The sequence below is a fragment of the Entelurus aequoreus genome, linkage group LG05 (assembly GCF_033978785.1).
Source record: "Entelurus aequoreus isolate RoL-2023_Sb linkage group LG05, RoL_Eaeq_v1.1, whole genome shotgun sequence".
NCBI classification, from domain to species: domain Eukaryota; kingdom Metazoa; phylum Chordata; class Actinopteri; order Syngnathiformes; family Syngnathidae; genus Entelurus; species Entelurus aequoreus.
In genome coordinates, this window is record NC_084735.1 from 32576509 (window position 1) to 32595197 (window position 18689).

Genomic DNA, 18689 nt, shown 5'->3' on the forward strand with positions numbered 1-18689 from the left:
TAATTCAGTGTTACCATTTGAATGGGCCCCTGTCCCCTATGCAGAGGAAAAGTCAGTACCCAAGCTCAAAAAAGTTAAGAACCCCTGTTTTAAAACACAACTTGCTGCTTGTGTTTTAAAAGTGTCACCTTTATCGTGAGTTTTGAAGCCAAAATACCTCCATATTGCGTTTCACGCACCCTCTTTATTAACCACTAGAATTGCCGTTTTTTGCCATTTTTCCTCTTTACACTGTTTTTGCTTGTATGTTATTTGTGTGTAGGTGCTGACACACTTTACATGTGCCTCGGCTCAGCAACGTCACCTCATCACGGCAGCATTCGGATAAAAAAAAGTACCTGTATTTTTTAAAATGTTTTTAATTAATTTGTACCTCGGTACTTAATTAGTACCGGTATACCGTACAACCCTACAATATATCCACATAAAATACATACCACACATGCATACCCCACACCACACATCGCTTCAACCCCCTTTTTTGTATTTGTATTTGTATTTTGTATTTGTATTATTATTATTAAATTTGTATATGAGTTTCTTTTTCCTGGTCTCGAACTGAGTGCCCCCAACCCCTCCCCTCACAGGCATTTCGTTTGGGACTAGCTTTTTTTGCCCTCCTCATCCCATATTTGACCTTTTTTCCACCTTTATGGGCGTCGCCTGTGGCAACACATCAGTGTTCCCGCTCTGTCTATCCTGTATGATGTTTGTCTGATCTTGAATGGGTTTGTACTAAAAATCGAATTTTTTAATACTTTTTAAGTGCAATGGCAATAAAGTTGCATTCCATTATGTAAGTAGTGTGTTGCTTACCGGAGTGCAAGCCGATGCGGATCCTGACTTTTACGTCAGGCATGTGTCTCATTTTGAAGGTTCCAATGCAGTGCAGGATGTCAAGAGACATGTTGGCCATCTCAGCTGCATGGCGGTTTCCGTTCCTGTTGGGAACCCCTGAGGCCACCATGTATGCATCTCCAATGGTTTCTACCTAAAAGCAAAAAAACAAAATTAAAAGCAATAAGCTCCTCCAGTGCATTAGAATAGAGATGTTGAACATAGAAGAAGAAGAAGGGTGCAGCACTCTCACCTTGTACACGTCATGCAGCCCGATGATGGCGTCAAAAAGCGTGTAGAGGTCGTTGAGCAGGTCGACGACCTCGATCGGCTCGCTCAGTGCTGAGATTGTGGTGAAGCCAACAATGTCGCTAAAGTACAGAGTGACTTCACTGAAGTGCTCCGGTTTGACCGGCTTGCCGGTCTTCAGTGCTTGAGCCACAGACCTGACGGAAGAGCACAGGAGCAGTGACGTCACCTCCATATGCACCTCCCTCTAACAGTAGGCAATGGAAAAAATATCATCGCTCGGACGAATAACCTCAACTTAAGAGTGTTTTGAGATAAGAGCTGTCTCTCGGTTAATTGTTACGCTTTAAGTTGCAAGCAAAAATGTGAGATACAAACATCTCTGCCATTAGTTGATATAGCAAATGTCCCAGTGCACACTGTAAGATCTGCCCAAAACATCTGGTCTTACTCGCTAGCGTTAGTTTTTAGCTAGAGATGGACATAACTTTGTTTGTCAAACATGGTAAGAAAGAAAGTGAGAGTGAAGGACAGTCCTGAGAAAAAGAAGTGTATGATATTCATGAAACTAAAGACATAAATCATCAAAACATGACCGAGCCCGTCACTAATTTGGAAAAGCAACTCCAGCGTATCACTGCTAGTCTGCACCCTGCTGAAGCAGAATGAGTCTAACGGCTGCCAAGAATGTTGGAATAATATCTAAATACCATGAAGCTGCTGATGGTGTGTTTGACAGAGAAGCAGCTGGAATGAGATATCGTAGAAACTATCGTAGAATGCTGTACAATATTATTACATTACTTTAAAAAAAAACTACTCTACTTGTTAGTAGTACATACTATTGTATTGTTTTTTAAAAATTTATTTTTAAAAGGCATGTAACTTCTTAAAATTGTGGTGTTCTGGGGGAGAAAGCTCCATCGCAGAACCAATGAAGCTCGTAAATTGATGTACTACTCTACTGTATATACTTAATGTGATCATCATCCTTCTTTGTTGATTGGCTGGGATAAATCACACGGTTTTACTGCTTTATAGCAAGGCTTGTGGCTAGGGTTGCCAACTCCCTGGGAAAAAAAAGGGACACCTTGCAGGGCTTGGCGACCCGATTAATTTTCTATTTGAGTGTAAGTAGTTTTATAATATCCGCAAAGGTTGAGTGGGGGCAAATAAATTATTCTTGTTTTTTGAAGACGTTTCAGAAGAGTCCAGTTGCATCAGTTATGCCTTTGTGGATTGTATGACTTGTTATACTATTTAACTCCAACCAGAATTTAAACAGATGTGCAGGTTTTGGGATAATATAAATATATGGCAAACAAATTGTTCAATAATTAAGTTTTTGTGCAAAATAACTAAATTAACTTTCCATCCATTCATTTTCTATTGCTTGTCCCTTACGGGGTCGCGGGGGGCGCTGGAGCCTATCTAATAAAATGTATATTTTTCTTCAATAAAAGTAGTTCCTGTATTTCCTGTTTAACTTAACTAACGGACACCTTTAGTGCTTAACTTAAAAAATTATATGAATTCAGTGTTCAGCGTTATGATAGAGCAGGTCTCCAACTTTTCATTATAATAAGAACTATTTTGACAAAAATAAAGGAGAGCTGAGATATTTGTCTTTTATTTATATGACTGATTTCAATCATTTTCATTCATTTTTTTTTTTAAACACACTCACTTCAGCAGTGAGGTGATTGTCTTTATGCTATTTTGTGGTAGTTTGTCATTAAATGGGAGCACAATGTCTGAAATGAACACTTACAAAATACTAAGAGTCAAAGCAAATATTATTTGACCCTTTGGTGAGGTCCTGTATCACCAGCTTCCTGTTGGAGAGCAGTAGTAGTCATGCCACTATCATAAAGTATAGTGTCACTATGATAAACCTGGACACATTATGCTTATCAGGGGTGTGGGAAAAAATCGATTCGAATTCGAATCGCGATTATAACGTTGAGCGATTCAGAATCGATTTTCATTTTTTAAAAATCAATTTTTTTTAAATGAGTTTATTTATTTATTGTTTAATTTTATTTTTTATTTTTTATTAATTAATCCAACAAAATAATACACAGCAATACCATAACAATGCAATCCAATTCCAAAACCAAACCCGACCCAGCAACACTCAGAATTGCAATAAACAGAGTAATTGAGAGGAGACACAAACACGACACAGAACAAACCAAAAGTAGTGAAACAAAAATGAATATTATCAACAACAGTATCAATATTAGTTACAATTTCAACATAGCAGTGATTAAAAATCCCTCATTGACATTATCATTAGACATTTATATAAAAAAAAAGAACAATAGTGTCACAGTGGCTTACACTTGCATCGCATCTCATAAGCTTGACAACACACTGTGTCCAATATTTTCACAAAGATAAAATAAGTCATATTTTTGGTTCATTTAATAGTTAAAACAAATTTACATTATTGCAATCAGTTGATAAAACATTGTCCTTTACAATTATAAAAGCTTTTTACAAAAATCTACTACTCTGCTTGCATGTCAGCAGACTGGGGTAGATCCTGCTGAAATCCTATGTATTGAATGAATAGAGAATCCTTTTGAATCGGGAAAAAATCGTTTTTGAATCGAGAATCGTGTTGAATTGAAAAAAAATCGACTTTGAATCGAATTGTGACCCCAATAATCAATATTGAATCGAATCGTGGGACACCCAAAGATTCGCAGCCCTAATATTTATGTTTAACAATTTAAATAAACAACGTGTACTACAAGAGAGTAGTAATTGCGGTAAAATGTCAACTTTGGAGTCCCAATTGTCAGAAACAAGGTAGTTAACTGTAGTTAGCTATAGCTGCCGCTGAACAGAGGCGGAGTGACTGACAGTCAAGGCAAAACTAATTCCCAGATGGCAGAAAAGTTGATCTGCAATGAGTTTGACAGTGGAGCGATCAGTCACTCTGGCATCGATCGGCTTAGGCTGTGTAGACTGTTGTGAAGTTGTCATTTCGAATAAATCTTTTGATATTTTAGTCTCACAGTAATGACAATACGGGACAAGTGCGTTCCATGACAGCTCAATACGGAAAGCGTACTTCTACAAACGTACGTTTCTAAATACGGGACAATTTCGTTTTTCAAGGCATCCACTTTTACTCAAGTTTAAGCTACTAAATACAATTATTTGGCCTATAAAGGACTCATTTAACATGATATCTCTTGCACCTGAGTACACATTTTGTTCAAATCTGATGTTTTTTTGAAGTTTGCATGTTACAAATCCAGGTTGAGATCCCATGAAAAAATTGTTTCAAAAATGTACATACAAACAAAACTATAACCCTGGTGCGATTAAAGTGCATGCATTGCTTTTAGAAAGCAAGTTGTAATGTTGTGGGGACTCTCGTGAAAAAATGTCAACTATTTTTTTCATGAATTTGATCATTCCATTTCAATTGTGTATCTTGACAAGGACACGTTTTCGACAGACAATTTGAATGCATACAAAACTTTGTCATTTGTCAACTTACTTGGGCAACATCTGAGCCACCAGGGCGTCCGTCTTTTGTCTCTCCACCTCCAACTCTTCTGTCCTCTCTCTGATCAGATCCTCCAAATTGGAGGAATACTGCTCCAGCATGCGCAGCATTGAGTCGATAATATTGGTTTTCTTGCCTTTGGTGATATTTTTAAACTGTGCACACATAAAAAACAAACTGACCTCCATGTACTGTGTAATGTCCATTAAATATTTTTTTTAATGAATAGACAGTGTGTGTGGTCACCTGTTTAAAAATGTCTTGAAATGTGGGCCTCTTGTCGGGTTCTTCACTCCAGGCCTGCTTCATGATCTGGATAACTTCCAGCGGGGCCTCGTCCACAGACAAAGTGGGTCGGCACAAAGGAGGGGGCTCTTTGAGTTTACTAATAATCTCTGACAACACACACACACACACACACACACACACACACACACACACACACACACACACACACACACTGAACAATTAAAAATAACAATGACATGAACATGCAGATTTACTGTTTAGCACATATTAATATACACTGAGAGGAATGTTGATTTGTTTTCAACTTTTTAAATTCACTAAACCCAGCAAATATTCATGATTTGTTATAAAACATCACAATTCAAATACATTTTAACTTGTAAAAATATAATTATTTCAATGTCTTTTTTCCATTTTCTGGTCCCATTCGTGGGTCGTAATCATTTTCCCCCTAAAAATCTAATATTTGAGGAAAAGGAAATCAGACAAACATGCACTTAGGTAACCCCCAAGAATTATTACAATTATTAGTCAAATATATTTATACTAGTGCTGTTAAATGATCCATCCATCCATTCATTTTCTACCACTTGTCCCGTTCGGGATCACGGGGGGTGCTGGAGCCTATCTCAACTGATTATTTATTTAAATCAGATTATTCACATTTTTGAATTCAGATTAAGGTTATCACTTGTTTGTATAAATTAAATTGATTTAAAAAAGACTCCAATATTTGGAAACAAATGCAGTTTTATCGTCATGTCAAACAACAACAAAAAATAAAAAAAAGTTTCACTAGAATCCACGACTCCATTAATTTTTCTCAAAACTTAAAAAGGTTTCATCTTTAATCTAATTTTAAGTCAAATGTGCCAGTGGGCACAACAGGTAAAGGAGCATGTGAGCTCAAAATAAATTGGGTGATAATCTGCATATATACATGATTAATGCAATAATCATTTGTAATTAGTCACAAGGTAACTTTAAAAAAAAAATTGACAGCCCTAATTTATACTTATTATTTTCCAATTAGTATTCTGTACATATATATATATATATATATATATATATATATATATATATATATATATATATATATATATATATATATATATATATATATATATATATATATATATATATATATATATATATATATATATATATATATATATATATGAGGATTATACACACTATATTGCCAAAAGTATTTGGCCACCCATCCAAATGATGAGAATCAGGTGCCCTAATCACTTGGCCCAGTGTATAAAATCAAGCACTTAGGCATGGAGACAGTTTCTACAAACATTTGTGAAAGAATGGGCCCCTCTCAGTGATTTCCATCATGGAACTGTCATAGGATGCCACCTGTGCAACAAATCCAGTTGTGAAATTTCCTCGCTCCTAAATATTCCAAAGTCAACATTTTTTATAAGAAAAGTGAAGAGTTTGGGAACCGAGAGGGGTCAGCGGATGCTGAAGCGCATAGTGCAAACACTTTCTGCACAGTCAGTTGCTACAGAGCTCCAAACTTCATGTGACCTTCCAATTAGCCCACGTACAGTACGCAGAGAGCTTCATGGAATGGGTTTCAGTGGTGTCACCACTGGACTCTAGAGCAGTGGAGACGCCTTCTCTGGACTGATGAGTCACGCTTTTCCATCTGGCAATCTGATGGACGAGTCTGGGTTTGGAGGTTGCCAGCAGAACGCTACATGTCGGACTGCATTGTGCCGAGTGTGAAATTTTGGGGAGGAGGAATTATGGGGTGGGGTTGTTTTTCAGGAGTTGGGCTTGGCCCCTTAGTTCCAGTGAAAGGAACTTTGAATGCTCCAAGATACCAAAACATTTTGGACAATTCCATGGGATGGCACTTCAAGTTCATATGTGAGTAAAAGCAGGTGGCCAAACACTTTTGGCAATATATATATATATAGTTATTTTTTAAAAATTGATTATATAATTTACGGACGATATATATAACTTACCTTTGGGAGGCATGTCCATCATACAGAAAGGTGCAGAGCGGGAAATAACCTCTTGTGCGATGATGGAAAAGCTGTAGACATCCCCGTGAAAAGTGCCTTTCCTCCTCAGGGAAGGATTGCGCAACAGCTCAGGAGCGGTCCAGAACAGATCTTTTCACACGATCCAAAAGTTACATTATGTATTTACTAAAGGAAATTGACGACCTGACATTAAGTCACCTTCAGGCTTTTCTTCATCTATGCTGACGTTTTGGGCACTCAGAACTTCATTGAAGCCATAATCAGTCACCTTCAGCACAAAGCGACCGTCCACCACACAGTTTCTGGATTTGAGGCGTCCGTGGACGATGCCCCGATTGTGTAAGTACTTCATGCCCTGTTAGGACCCCCGACGTGTGAGTCATGCATTCTGATGGAACACGTTATTTTTGTTTGGGACAATACCCGAATGAGATCCATCAGCAGGGAGGACTTGAACATCCAGTCAAGACGTACTTCCTCGTTGGTGAGGAGGTCCTCCAGGCTGCCTCTGGAGCAGTGCTCCGTCACCACACCGAAGATCCCAGAGTCAAAGAACAGTCCCAGGAACAGATTGAGGTTCTCATGCCTCATGTCTCTGAGCTGCAATGATTAGTAGCACACAATTAGAACAAGCATATTCAACGTTTCCTAAAAAAACTCACCTTGACAAAGACAGACTCAGTGCTCCTGCCAATGCTCGATCCAGATCCAGCTGGGCCTTTCTTTAACCAAACCCAATCACCCTAAAGGACGGGGAGAAATGATTTACAGACACACACAAACACAGTCTTGGGTTCTCGTGAGTTGAGCTCACCTCAAACACAGCAACATTGGAGCTGTCAGGTGAGGAGGCCAAATAGCTGCGACCGGACACTGAGTGGTGAGGCGTCTTCATGTCCAGCTGACTCCTCATGATGCTCTCGTCGTTCAGCTTCTGCTCCCAACAACACATCAACGCATGAATTTGATAGACAAAAGTATTGGGACACCCTGCCATGCCAGGAGAAGCAAAAATAAGCAGTGGATGCCCCTTTTGATGTTGGAAAGACAACAAGAAGTCTACCAAAAGTCAACAAATTGGAATTTAGAAAATTTCTCTGGTCAAAGGATACTCGCTTGACTCACAGTCTTTTAGAGTGTGATGGGGTTGAGAACAGGGTTCTTCCTCATTATTCACAACCATTATGAAAGACATGACGATGGATGGAATTTTTTTAAATATATTTATTCTAATTTGTAAATAAAAGTAAATAAAAGTCCGCTTAAAGCGCAGCCAATGGGTGCTCCTCTATTTCGCCCTTAAAATCTAAAATCAAAAAGCGCCAAGAAAATTCCATTTACATTTCGTGACTTAATATTAACCAAGTATTAATTATATTGTGTGGGCAGCACGGTGGCAGAGGGGTTAGTGCATCTGCCTCACAATACGAAGGTCCTGAGTAGTCGTGAGTTAAATCCCGGCCTCGGGATCTTTCTGTGTGGAGTTTGCATGTTCTCCCCGTGACTGCGTGGGTTCCCTCCGGGTACTCCGGCTTCCTCCCACTTCCAAAGACATGCACCTGGGAAATTGGCCATAGTGTGTGAATGTGAGTGTGAATGTTGTCTGTCTATCTGTGTTGGCCCTGCGATGAGGTGGCGACTTGTCCAGGGTGTACCCCGCCTTCCGCCCAATTGTAGCTGAGATAGGCTCCAGCGCCCCCCGCGACCCCGAAGGGAATAAGCGGTAGAAAATGGATGGATGGATGGATAATTATATTGTTATTATGAGCTCTAACGCAGACAAACTATTTATAACAGCCCCGTGATCACTACCTTGTTGCTATGTTTACATCATCGAGTTGTCTGCTGCTTCCTCGTCTGCCTGCTCTTTCGAAATTTATTCTAAATTATAAATCATCTTACCTGCACAGAAGACGTCTGAGTAGGTATTCCGACAAGTTGGTACACTTCGACAGCAATTTAGGACCCAAAATGTCAGAGGACGACACAAACAGACACTTGTTCACCCCTCCCTCCAACTTCGTTTCTTTGCGAGGATTATGAGTCATTCTTCATCTAAATGGGAATATATGAACTTCCTAGCAGTCGACATCTTCATGACAGCAGACCTTGTACAGTAAGTGGTGTTTTATTATGTTTGTTGGCTCTCATAAAGTCTGCAGTGAGGAATAATCAGTGATGTAGAAAAAAAACAAAAAAACGCTGTGATGCGTTTTTTAAATTAATGCGCCGCGTATGCTAAAATTATCAAAATATGTTAATTTTATATTTTATTTTTAATGTGCCTGTTACTACATTACATATATACTTACATCATGTATATAAAACATGAATGGAGGTGTTTGGATGTTCTTTTAAGGGTTTTATAGGCAAAATTGCACAGCTCCCAGAGGCTGCATTGTAAGCAAACTTTTGATCGCATTTATTTAATATTTAGAGTGCAAAAAAATAACATCCATCATCATGTCCCTCATAATGATTGTAAACGATAGGCAAAATAAATAAAAAGTGCAGTTCCCCTTTAAGGTTGACATAAAGTTTACATCGTTTATCGCTGTTAATTGGTTTCATAGCTAGAACATAAAAAAGCCTGTTTATGACCTTCTAAATATCCATCCATCCATTTTCTACCGCTTATTCGATATGTTTTTCAATATTATGAGAGTCTTCTAGACACGATATAACAACCTTTGGTCAATATTTCACTCTTTTGATACAATATAGTAATGTAACCTGAGGCTGAGACAATCAATAGCCACCATATTGAACAGAGCGCTCTAATTGGTTTAATGCTCTCTAGTGGCCAATATTACTGTAGTTTTGATATTTTAATTCAGCCATTGTTCTAATTGAAAATGATTAATATAGGCCAAACATGTTATAAAAAAAATGTTAAGTGGCAAGGGGGGGACTAAATAGGGAAGTCTCACAAAATATTAAAATAACATTGAGTAATTAAAAATTATAACTTGACTGACAGCATCACATACAAATATTATAATTTAAGTAATTTAAAAATAAAAATATAATTTAAATAAGCAATTATTTAATTTATAATAATAATGTAATAATAATATTATTATGTTATATAGTCTTATGATGATATATGAACATATGGTATTATTATATATCTATCAATAATCATAGTAATAATGTATATTATTATTTATTATTAATTACTAATTTTAAAAATAATTATCACTCAAAATAACAAAACACTGACTTAACAAATTTAACACGAGTATCCAATTTGGTAACAATTATTCATACATTATAGGTCAGAAAAGAACACAATAATCTTCACTATTTTCAATGAAATGTTGACATGTAATGTCATTAAATGATGCTCTAACAGTGCTTTGCATTTTACAGACAAAACATGCCAACTGCGAAAAAACAGTTGACATGAGCATATACTTGTTGAGTAAAGTCAACATTTCATTTTCGTTAGGTGAAGCCCTAAAAAAAATCTATTGACCCAAAGATAAGACGAGTAAAAATATAAGACGAATAGCCCCAGTTTTAGAAATATATTTTGAAGTAGACATTTGTGTTTTAGATCATGTTTACCTTGCAGATTAATAAAATAGCAAGTAGTAGTAGAAGAGAATTTGCGATGAATGCTAAAAAAGCTGAAGCTAAACTGAGATGCTTAACAGACAGAGCGCCGGCCACATAGCATCGAATAACAAAATATGCGACAGACTCTAAGGAGCATATCAGCAAAATTAGCTAAACACGCTAAATCAATGTTAGCATGCTAACAGTTAGCTTGTTTCAAGTACCAAGTTATATGACTCTGAGGTGTACGGCTGCATAAATTAGCTACAACATTAGCGTGTTAACAGTTATGATACCTTCCATTTACCTGAGATGTTGGAAGTCCGAGGTGAGAATGACGTCACAACCAAGCTATTTGTCATGTCTGTGTGATCATGTTTTGTTTTAGTCATGTTTTGTTTTGTTAAGTTATTGGACTCTTTAGTTTCTGTTTACGCTCCATTGTTTTTGTTTCCATGACTACCCATTAGTTTTCACCTGTCCTCATGTCACGCACCTGTCTCACGCTTTGCACTCGCACACCTGTCACTAATCATGTCACTGCTATTTAAGCCTGTCTGTTTCTGTTGATCGTCCTGGTGACATTATCTTTTCTACCTCTGCTACCTGTCATTCCAAGCCATTGTTCCATGCACGTTTTTCATGCCACAGTAAGTTTGTATATTTCATGTTTATAGTTTTTGCCTTTGTGCAAGTTTTTGTTTCATTAGCCACGTTTTTGTACTTCCGCCTTGCGTGCGCTTTTCGTTTGTTCTTTTTGTTAGTGTAAAAATAAACAGGTCCTCACCTTCACGCCTTGCCCGCGCCAACTTTCCTTTGCATTCCGGGAAAACAAAACCCCCCAAAGTACCCGTTTTGACACTATTAGTGTTCCAGTTACGAGGTTGGAAATCAAGAGGGTCACATCCACGAAAGCTATTCATGTGCTTGCCTTATCTGAATATAAACAACTTCTGGAGAAAAATGTGCTTCTTCTGCAATCTTTAAACACAGTTGTTGAAGAGGAAACCCAAAGAAGCCATTGCTAGTGATGTAGTTTGCACATACCACATGAAAAAAGTCATTTACACTGCAATAACATTACCATACATACGTCCAACAATACATTGCATATGGCGGATTTAGTCCGACAAAAACTAGTCAGATGTGCTAATTACGGATATCACAGAAGCTTCAATTGTTCTTTACCCTCAGAGCAGCCACCTTTGAAAGCCAACTCGGGGATATGAAGACCCCCCGACTTTCCGAGTGGGAAATCGGCCCTCGGGGGTCATTCCAGTTGAAATTTCCAACTGGGAATTTTGACTTACGCATACAAATTGAACGCACCATTAATGTACTGTATTAAGTACCAAGTTGTATGACTTTAAGGTGTACGCATGTAAAATTTGCTAAACATGTTAGCATGTGTAGGGTACAAATTATATGACTCTGAGGTGCAAGCCTGTAAAATTAGCTAACAAAAAATTTAGCATGTGTCAAGTTACCATATATCTGTGGTGTACCCCTGTAAAAGGGTTAGCCTGCTAACAGTTACCATGTGTCAAGTACCAGTACTAGACCCCGAAATTAAGAGGACGCCACTTTTTTTTAAGACATATTGTGTGAATGAGTTTATTGTGTGTCACAACACTTTTGCCAAAATGTTGTTCTTGGCTGAGAACTGACCCGTATGCTGACTTGTGTGTTGATGAAGACCAGGTCATCCAGAGTTAGGAACACTTTGGTCACTCCACCACTGCCACCACCTGTAAAGCTGAAGCCCACTCTTCCGCTCCTCCTTAACAGACAGATGTAAATAAACACACATGTGTTAGAAAAAAGAAACACAAGTGCACAAGATTAGATCAGAGGTGTGCGGTGTACACACTTGAAATGTATGAAGATGTTTACCGCTCCCCCAACCACCATAGCTAAGACAAGGAAAAGAATGAAGAGCATAGCAGAGTCCATTCCTGTGGGAAGAGAAAAAGATCCATGAGTTGACGCTACAAGGGTACATAGTGTGATGACCGTGCAAAACCACAGACCTCCACTGCAGGCAAAATAAGGACTAAACCAACAACTGGAGTCCTTGTAAGGAGTGCTTCCTGCAAAATGGATGGATCGGCCAAGATACTTCAAGCCTCCGGTCTTGCCGTTAGTGTGTGCAGCCTCCAAAACATGAGTAGAGTAGAGGGAGTTGCCCATGCCACTGTAGTCCAGCACTACGTAACGTGCTTGCATGCCTTCGCCGTTTCTACCCGCCCTCAAGTGCTGATTGAAGCCCTCAAATTCGAAGCCTCCGTCGTTGGTGCTGAGGATCTCGCCGGTCACCCAGTGGCCGCTGTTAGCGCGGGCCTGCTCGGCAGCCATTGCTATATAGTACATCATGTTGTAGATGGTGCCGAAGAATGGAGAAACCTAGAAAGGAAGACAGAGGGCTATTAGTGCTGCACTGAAAGTCAGGCACGACTTGGCGGATGTACTCACGTTCTCTGGTGAGGTGCTGCTGCGGATTTCGTAGGTGTCCTGCGCGTCTTTGAAGGCCTGTTGGAAATTGCGTTCACCAGAGTCCATGGTGATGGTGAGCACGCCGTCGTAGGCTTTCCTCAGCCTGGTGTCATTGCCCAGGATGTAGTAGAAGGCGTCGTTGTATGGGAGCGAGTAGAGCAAAGTGTCATAGGGGATGAACACATAGCCGCGGTCGATCATCCTCATAGCTAAAGCTGTGGTTAGGAGTCTGTACTGGGCTTGGCCGCCAATCAGGACAGAAGGCATGCACATGATGACCACTGCAAAGACAATATGGGTTAATGCACATGGAGGTTCTTCAACTTGTGTGTTTTCTGGTGTTACCAGCTCACCTCTAACACGATCTGTTTCCCGAACTTTGGTCAAGGCTCTCCTGGGACCATCATCGTCTGCCCCCATTGTTGCCACAGGGTTGACGGGCAGGCCCAAAGCCCTCAGAGACGACGCCAGCTCATGTCCTGTGGCCTCCCAGATGTCACTGTCCTCTGAGATGATGGCCACATGGGCCCAGCGGAAGTAGCGCAGCACCGCGAAAAGAACATGTGAGGACAGCGGCTGTGGTCGTAGGAAAGTGGGATACATCCCTCCTTCTCTCATATTTGGCTTCAGGCAACTCCAGGAGAGAAACCCAACATCCCATTCTTTAGCGTACAAAGCAGCTGAGGTACAGTACCCTGGGTTGGCCGGGCCCAGGAACGCTGCACCGTAGCCTTCCAGCTCGGCAAAGCGAGCGAGGGCGCGGGATGACTTGCAGTCCTCGTTGATCAGTGTGTAGTCATACCAGTAACCCTTGTTGAGGTAGGGGTCATTGTTGATGCGGGCGGTGGCGAGGCGCGCCGCCAAGTCCGGGAGAGCTTTGGAATATAAGAGGTCACAAGTCCAGGGTCCAACCAAGGCCACCTTGAAGGTAGTTGCCCAGGCTTGACAAGGTAGGGATAAGATTAAAATTAAGGGTAGTAGAAGCCAGCTCACTCGACGGCTTTTGAAACACTGCACTGGGGACAATGGCAACAGGGGTGTCAACAACACTGGTGGCAGGGACCAGGAATCAAAGCGAATACGATCTCGACCATTATTAGTCCATATGTGTCTTTTTCTGATCACTTGTAAGCATTCCGGCTGCCATCGAGGATGATGGGACAGGTTGTGCAGAAAGCGAGGGTCTTTGTGACTTGCCATTCCCGTTTGTACAGCTTGGACGTCCTCTCTGAAAGACGTTTGCCGTTGCTTGGTGATGAGTGGATGAAAAGTGTCTTCCTTGGCAGTCCTAAGATGGACAGCTGGCGACAAAACTCTGAGCCATCACTGCCTCCAGGAAACACGAAAATATGTAGAAAAGGGTTCAAATATATTAGAAATGCCAAACAGTCTGAAAAGTAGTGAACATTCTCTGCTCTATTTGTATTTAGTATCGACCCACAGCAGGGATATTCAACTAAATTGTTTGGGACCCACATTTCCAGATAACTAAAGACCGGGAGGCCGGACTTCTCTCTTCACTATTATCATTTTGTACATTCCTGAGAACCATTTGATTTTTGATTGATTGTAGCCCAAATGATGAAAACGGGAGGACCTAAATGGAACTTTGAGGAACACCACTAGTATAACTAAATAAGTTGAACAAATTACTACTGACTGCATTATTTTGAAAAGTGTTATATGTGCGTATGTCCTGTGAGGGAAGGCGCACAGCGACATGCCCGGTTATCCCCGAGACGCTAAAAAGAGAAAAGTTGATGACGAATGGCGTGTTTTAAAAAAGACATGGACTGCCAAGTAAAGGTAAAGCCGTGTACTTAATTTGTGGTACACACGTTGCTGTGTTTAAAGAATATAGTGTAACGACCTGCTGAAGTAGATGTTGTCTTCTTGAGTTGCGTAAATGAGAAGTGAGGAGACGTGCGTGTGGAAGGAACGAGATATGTTCAGCTGTGTTAGTATAGCTTGCTCAATAAAAGTTTAAAAATTGCGTCAGACTTGGTGTGCGCTTCTTCTGGACGCTACAATTGATGTCAGAAGTAAAACTTTGCGCATACTGCACTGTTTGTGTGCTACGTCATCGGGAGGTACGTGTATGGCGTCACATTAGTACCAAAAATCCGAGCGCATAAATCAAATTGGGGAAAAAAATTGTAACTGCCAAAAAGGAGAGGATGTAAAAGGGTGCCCTGAGCAGTGCCTCAGTTTGGAACCCCTTGTGCTATGTTTGCTAGCAAGGTTAAAATGTCAATGCAAGGATCTGCCAATGTGTTTACAGTGAGTGTTTTAGGAAATTTCTGCAAAACTATTTGTATCACAAGTTTTGAACTGAACTCGGGGCCCGGTATGGTGTCATTCCCAGGCCCGATTTGGCCCCTAGGCCACCAGTTGAATAGCCCTGATCTAGTATATGGCAGCACTCTAGTCTGCTGGAAACATTTTAATCTCTTTCAAGTTTTCTTAACTGAACTTGCGGGCCGGTCTGATGTCATTCATGGGTCCGATTTTCCGCCAGTTCGCTAGCCCTGACCTGCAGTAGCTTTAGCCCTCTTTAATGCACAAATTATATCAAAGTGGAGCCTAAATTCTTCATTTTTTTCTGTACGGTCTCTATTTTTTTGAGAATTGTTTTCATTAAAGAATTAACTGCCATAAGTTTGTTGTTCTCTTATGTTACATTTTAAAAATTAAGTTTGACATTTACTGAAAATCGAAACCAAACTATGACATTCATATCGAGGTATGTGAGGATGCTGTATGGTTACTAAAATAAGCTTATTTGTTGACCGAGTTGGGTGTATACATTTGTATGAATTTAAATTGTATGAATGTGAAACATGTAGGAATTTGAGTTTAAAACACAATGTGATTTCTCCAATCTTTTTTTCATATCAGTGGAGCCATTGTTGCCAGGCAGATTTCTTTGGGCTCATTTGTAAGCACCTCATATTGCCAATGAAAAAACAATGTCTGGGCCACTAATACAATGACTCCAAAAACAACACTGGTCTGTATTAAATATAGATAAATGGTAGAAATAAAATAATCTGGATCTGGTAGGACACTGCACCCTTCTGGCCTGTCATTAAAATTAGACACAAGTCAATTTTATCACAACACATAGCAACATAGAGAGGGCACCGTCCCCAAAGTCATGTTCCTGATGTAGAATTAATGACATGTGCTTAGCAAGCCTATTAGCGCTGCCGGGGCTGCGGAGGTAAATCTGGCCTTAATGTCTTGGTCTTGTGTCGCCTTTTCCATCCATCCAGTGGCAATGTCTCAACGTCTTGTCAGTCACTCAGACTAACACACTTCAAATATCTCCCACATTCTTAAAAGTAGCATTTTGGTTCTCACACAATTGTCTATGAAATCGTATTGATATATGATATTATTAACACCAACTTAAAAAGACTTTATAAAGTCAACTAAAAAATATATTGCATCTTGCAATTACTATTAGTATTATGTATAAGTATGTGTGTTATGTGAAATTCCTGCAGTGCAAACAAGGCTACATTCTGAAAAATATTGACTTTTTGCATAGCTTGGTTTCATTTAATTAAAAAATATATTTAAAAAATCAACTAAAAACAACTTAAAGTGGTGGCATATGAGGTGCTAATAGGTTCTAGAAGCATTTGTACAACATTTTAGCATGATTCTCAAATACCTCTACAAAATTACATGAACTACTCATTGTTTCTTATGCTGCAAACAGATAAAGAAACACAATTCTGACCTGGAGCGGTTCTCACAGAACCCATGTCATTGTAGGATGCCATCCTTGTTCCTGTTTATTATGGAAAAAATATCCAAGATGACAAATTATGAAAACAAGATCTGGCTTCAAGTTAAAAGTCCTGACGAGAGTAATTTAAAAATCCAAAACCCCACATTTCCATTTGTCAAATCTCGCTTGGCTTCTTGCTGTCCCAATCTGGGACTGGGACCCTCCCCAAACCTCAGAGTGATGGCTGATGCATGAGAAGAAGAGCGAGGTAACACAAAGTGGGGGTAGATTGCAGGGGGGTGACAAGAAAGGGAATGGATGGGGAGGACTGTCAATCTGGGACTTCTCAGCCTTCTTTAGCTTTTAATCCATACTAGTGTGGAAAGAGTGAGTGTGGGGGAGGGATCAAGGAGATGAGGTGAAAGTTGGGAGTGGATATTACTGTACTGTACTGTATAGGTGCTGTTCTCTGACAGACATTTAATGCAGGATCTGGTCCCAATCCACTGATTTGTTTCCAATCAACACCATGATTCATTTGTATGTATGCTAACAACTACTGTCAATTATTCTATGAGTAGATATTTGTCGCACCATACAACCCAAATATACTATATTGATGTATAGTTTTGTATTGTATTGTATTATATGAAATTGGATATTATATTCATGTATATTATATTATATTATATTATATTATATTATATTATCCATCCATTTTTCTACCGCTTGTCCCTCTCAGGGTCGCGGGGGTGCTGGAGCCTATCCCAGCTACACTCGGGCAGAATAATATAATATGATATGATATGATATTATATTATATTATTTCTTAATATAGATAATTTGTGGACAACCTAACTAGCCTGTTTATTCTTGAAATTGTATTTATTAAAACATTTTTCTTGATTATTATTTAAAGTCTGGATATGGCGTACACTACTTATTGTAATACAATATAACATAATAAGATAAATTCTAAATATTTTGGCGACAACGTAACATAACACAATACAATATCATATATTATATTATACATGTATTATACATCACAATATAATACACTTTGATGTATAGTGAATTACATTATATATATATATATATATATATATATATATATATATATATCTTTTTTATTTTTATTTTTTAATTTTTATTTTATTTTTTATTTAGCCTTTATTTAACCAGGTAAAATCCCATTGAGATCAAAGATCTCTTTTCCAAGGGAGACCTGGCCAAGAGGGCAGCAGCAAGGTTACATTAAAAACAGCAAACAACTCATAAAACATAAAATTTACAACATTAAAACTTGCTCATTTGACACATTTGCATACAGACAAGGTAGACTGCAATCCTTTCACAGAAGCTTTAAACTTATTTAATGTAACAAGGGTTTGAAGTTGAAGATTCGATTGTAGGTTATTCCAAGCCTTCGGTGCTAAAAACCTAAATGCTTTCTTGCCCAGTTCAGTTCTTACTTTGGGGACGACAAATTGCAGAACATTCATTGAACGAAGAATGTGACTTCCTTGTTTCTTTGTTAAAAGACAAGACAGATAAGATGGAGTGATACCCAGAAAGGTTTTGTAGATGAAAACATACCAATGATTGAGGCGTCGAGCACATAAAGACGTCCAGTTAACCATTGAGTATAACACACAATGGTGAGTAAGGGGAGTGCAGTTGGGGATGAATCTCAGTGCCCCGTGGTACACACTATCCAGCTTGTGGAGACAACCAGCAGTAGCATTCATGTACAACACACCTCCATAGTCAATAACAGGTAAAAAGGTTGTTTCCACTAATTTCTGTTTCACAGTAAAAGAAAAGCAAGACTTGTTTCAATAATAAAATCCCAGGAAAAGTTTCAGTTTTTTTTTACAACATACTGAATGTGCTCCTTAAAACTCAAGTGGTCATCAATTTAAGTTTAAGTTTCAAGTTTATTCACAATACCATAGAACAATTACAATAAGGGTGAATATCACTTAAGGATGTTGGTAAGTGAAAGGGTCCCCCAAATAAGCTA

At 39.1% G+C, this 18689-nt stretch overlaps 1 protein-coding gene across 1 annotated transcript in view; it reads right to left on the reverse strand.

Annotated features, from left to right (window-relative positions):
* Nucleotides 1–16959, reverse strand: part of LOC133650511 (retinal guanylyl cyclase 2-like) — a 29024-nt gene extending 12065 nt beyond the window's left edge. The window contains exons 1-15 of the mRNA XM_062047830.1: nt 16673–16959; nt 13278–14250; nt 12904–13205; nt 12462–12834; nt 12302–12386; nt 12100–12211; nt 7685–7804; nt 7533–7613; nt 7294–7470; nt 7069–7225; nt 6850–6999; nt 4859–5007; nt 4604–4767; nt 1091–1283; nt 817–991 (exon numbers count right to left, since the gene is read on the reverse strand). Of these exons, the coding sequence (XP_061903814.1) occupies nt 817–991; nt 1091–1283; nt 4604–4767; nt 4859–5007; nt 6850–6999; nt 7069–7225; nt 7294–7470; nt 7533–7613; nt 7685–7804; nt 12100–12211; nt 12302–12386; nt 12462–12834; nt 12904–13205; nt 13278–14124 (3085 nt within the window). The 5' untranslated portion in view covers nt 14125–14250; nt 16673–16959. The remainder of the gene's footprint in view (nt 1–816; nt 992–1090; nt 1284–4603; nt 4768–4858; nt 5008–6849; nt 7000–7068; nt 7226–7293; nt 7471–7532; nt 7614–7684; nt 7805–12099; nt 12212–12301; nt 12387–12461; nt 12835–12903; nt 13206–13277; nt 14251–16672) is intronic.
* Between the last annotated feature and the right edge of the window lie 1730 nt (nt 16960–18689).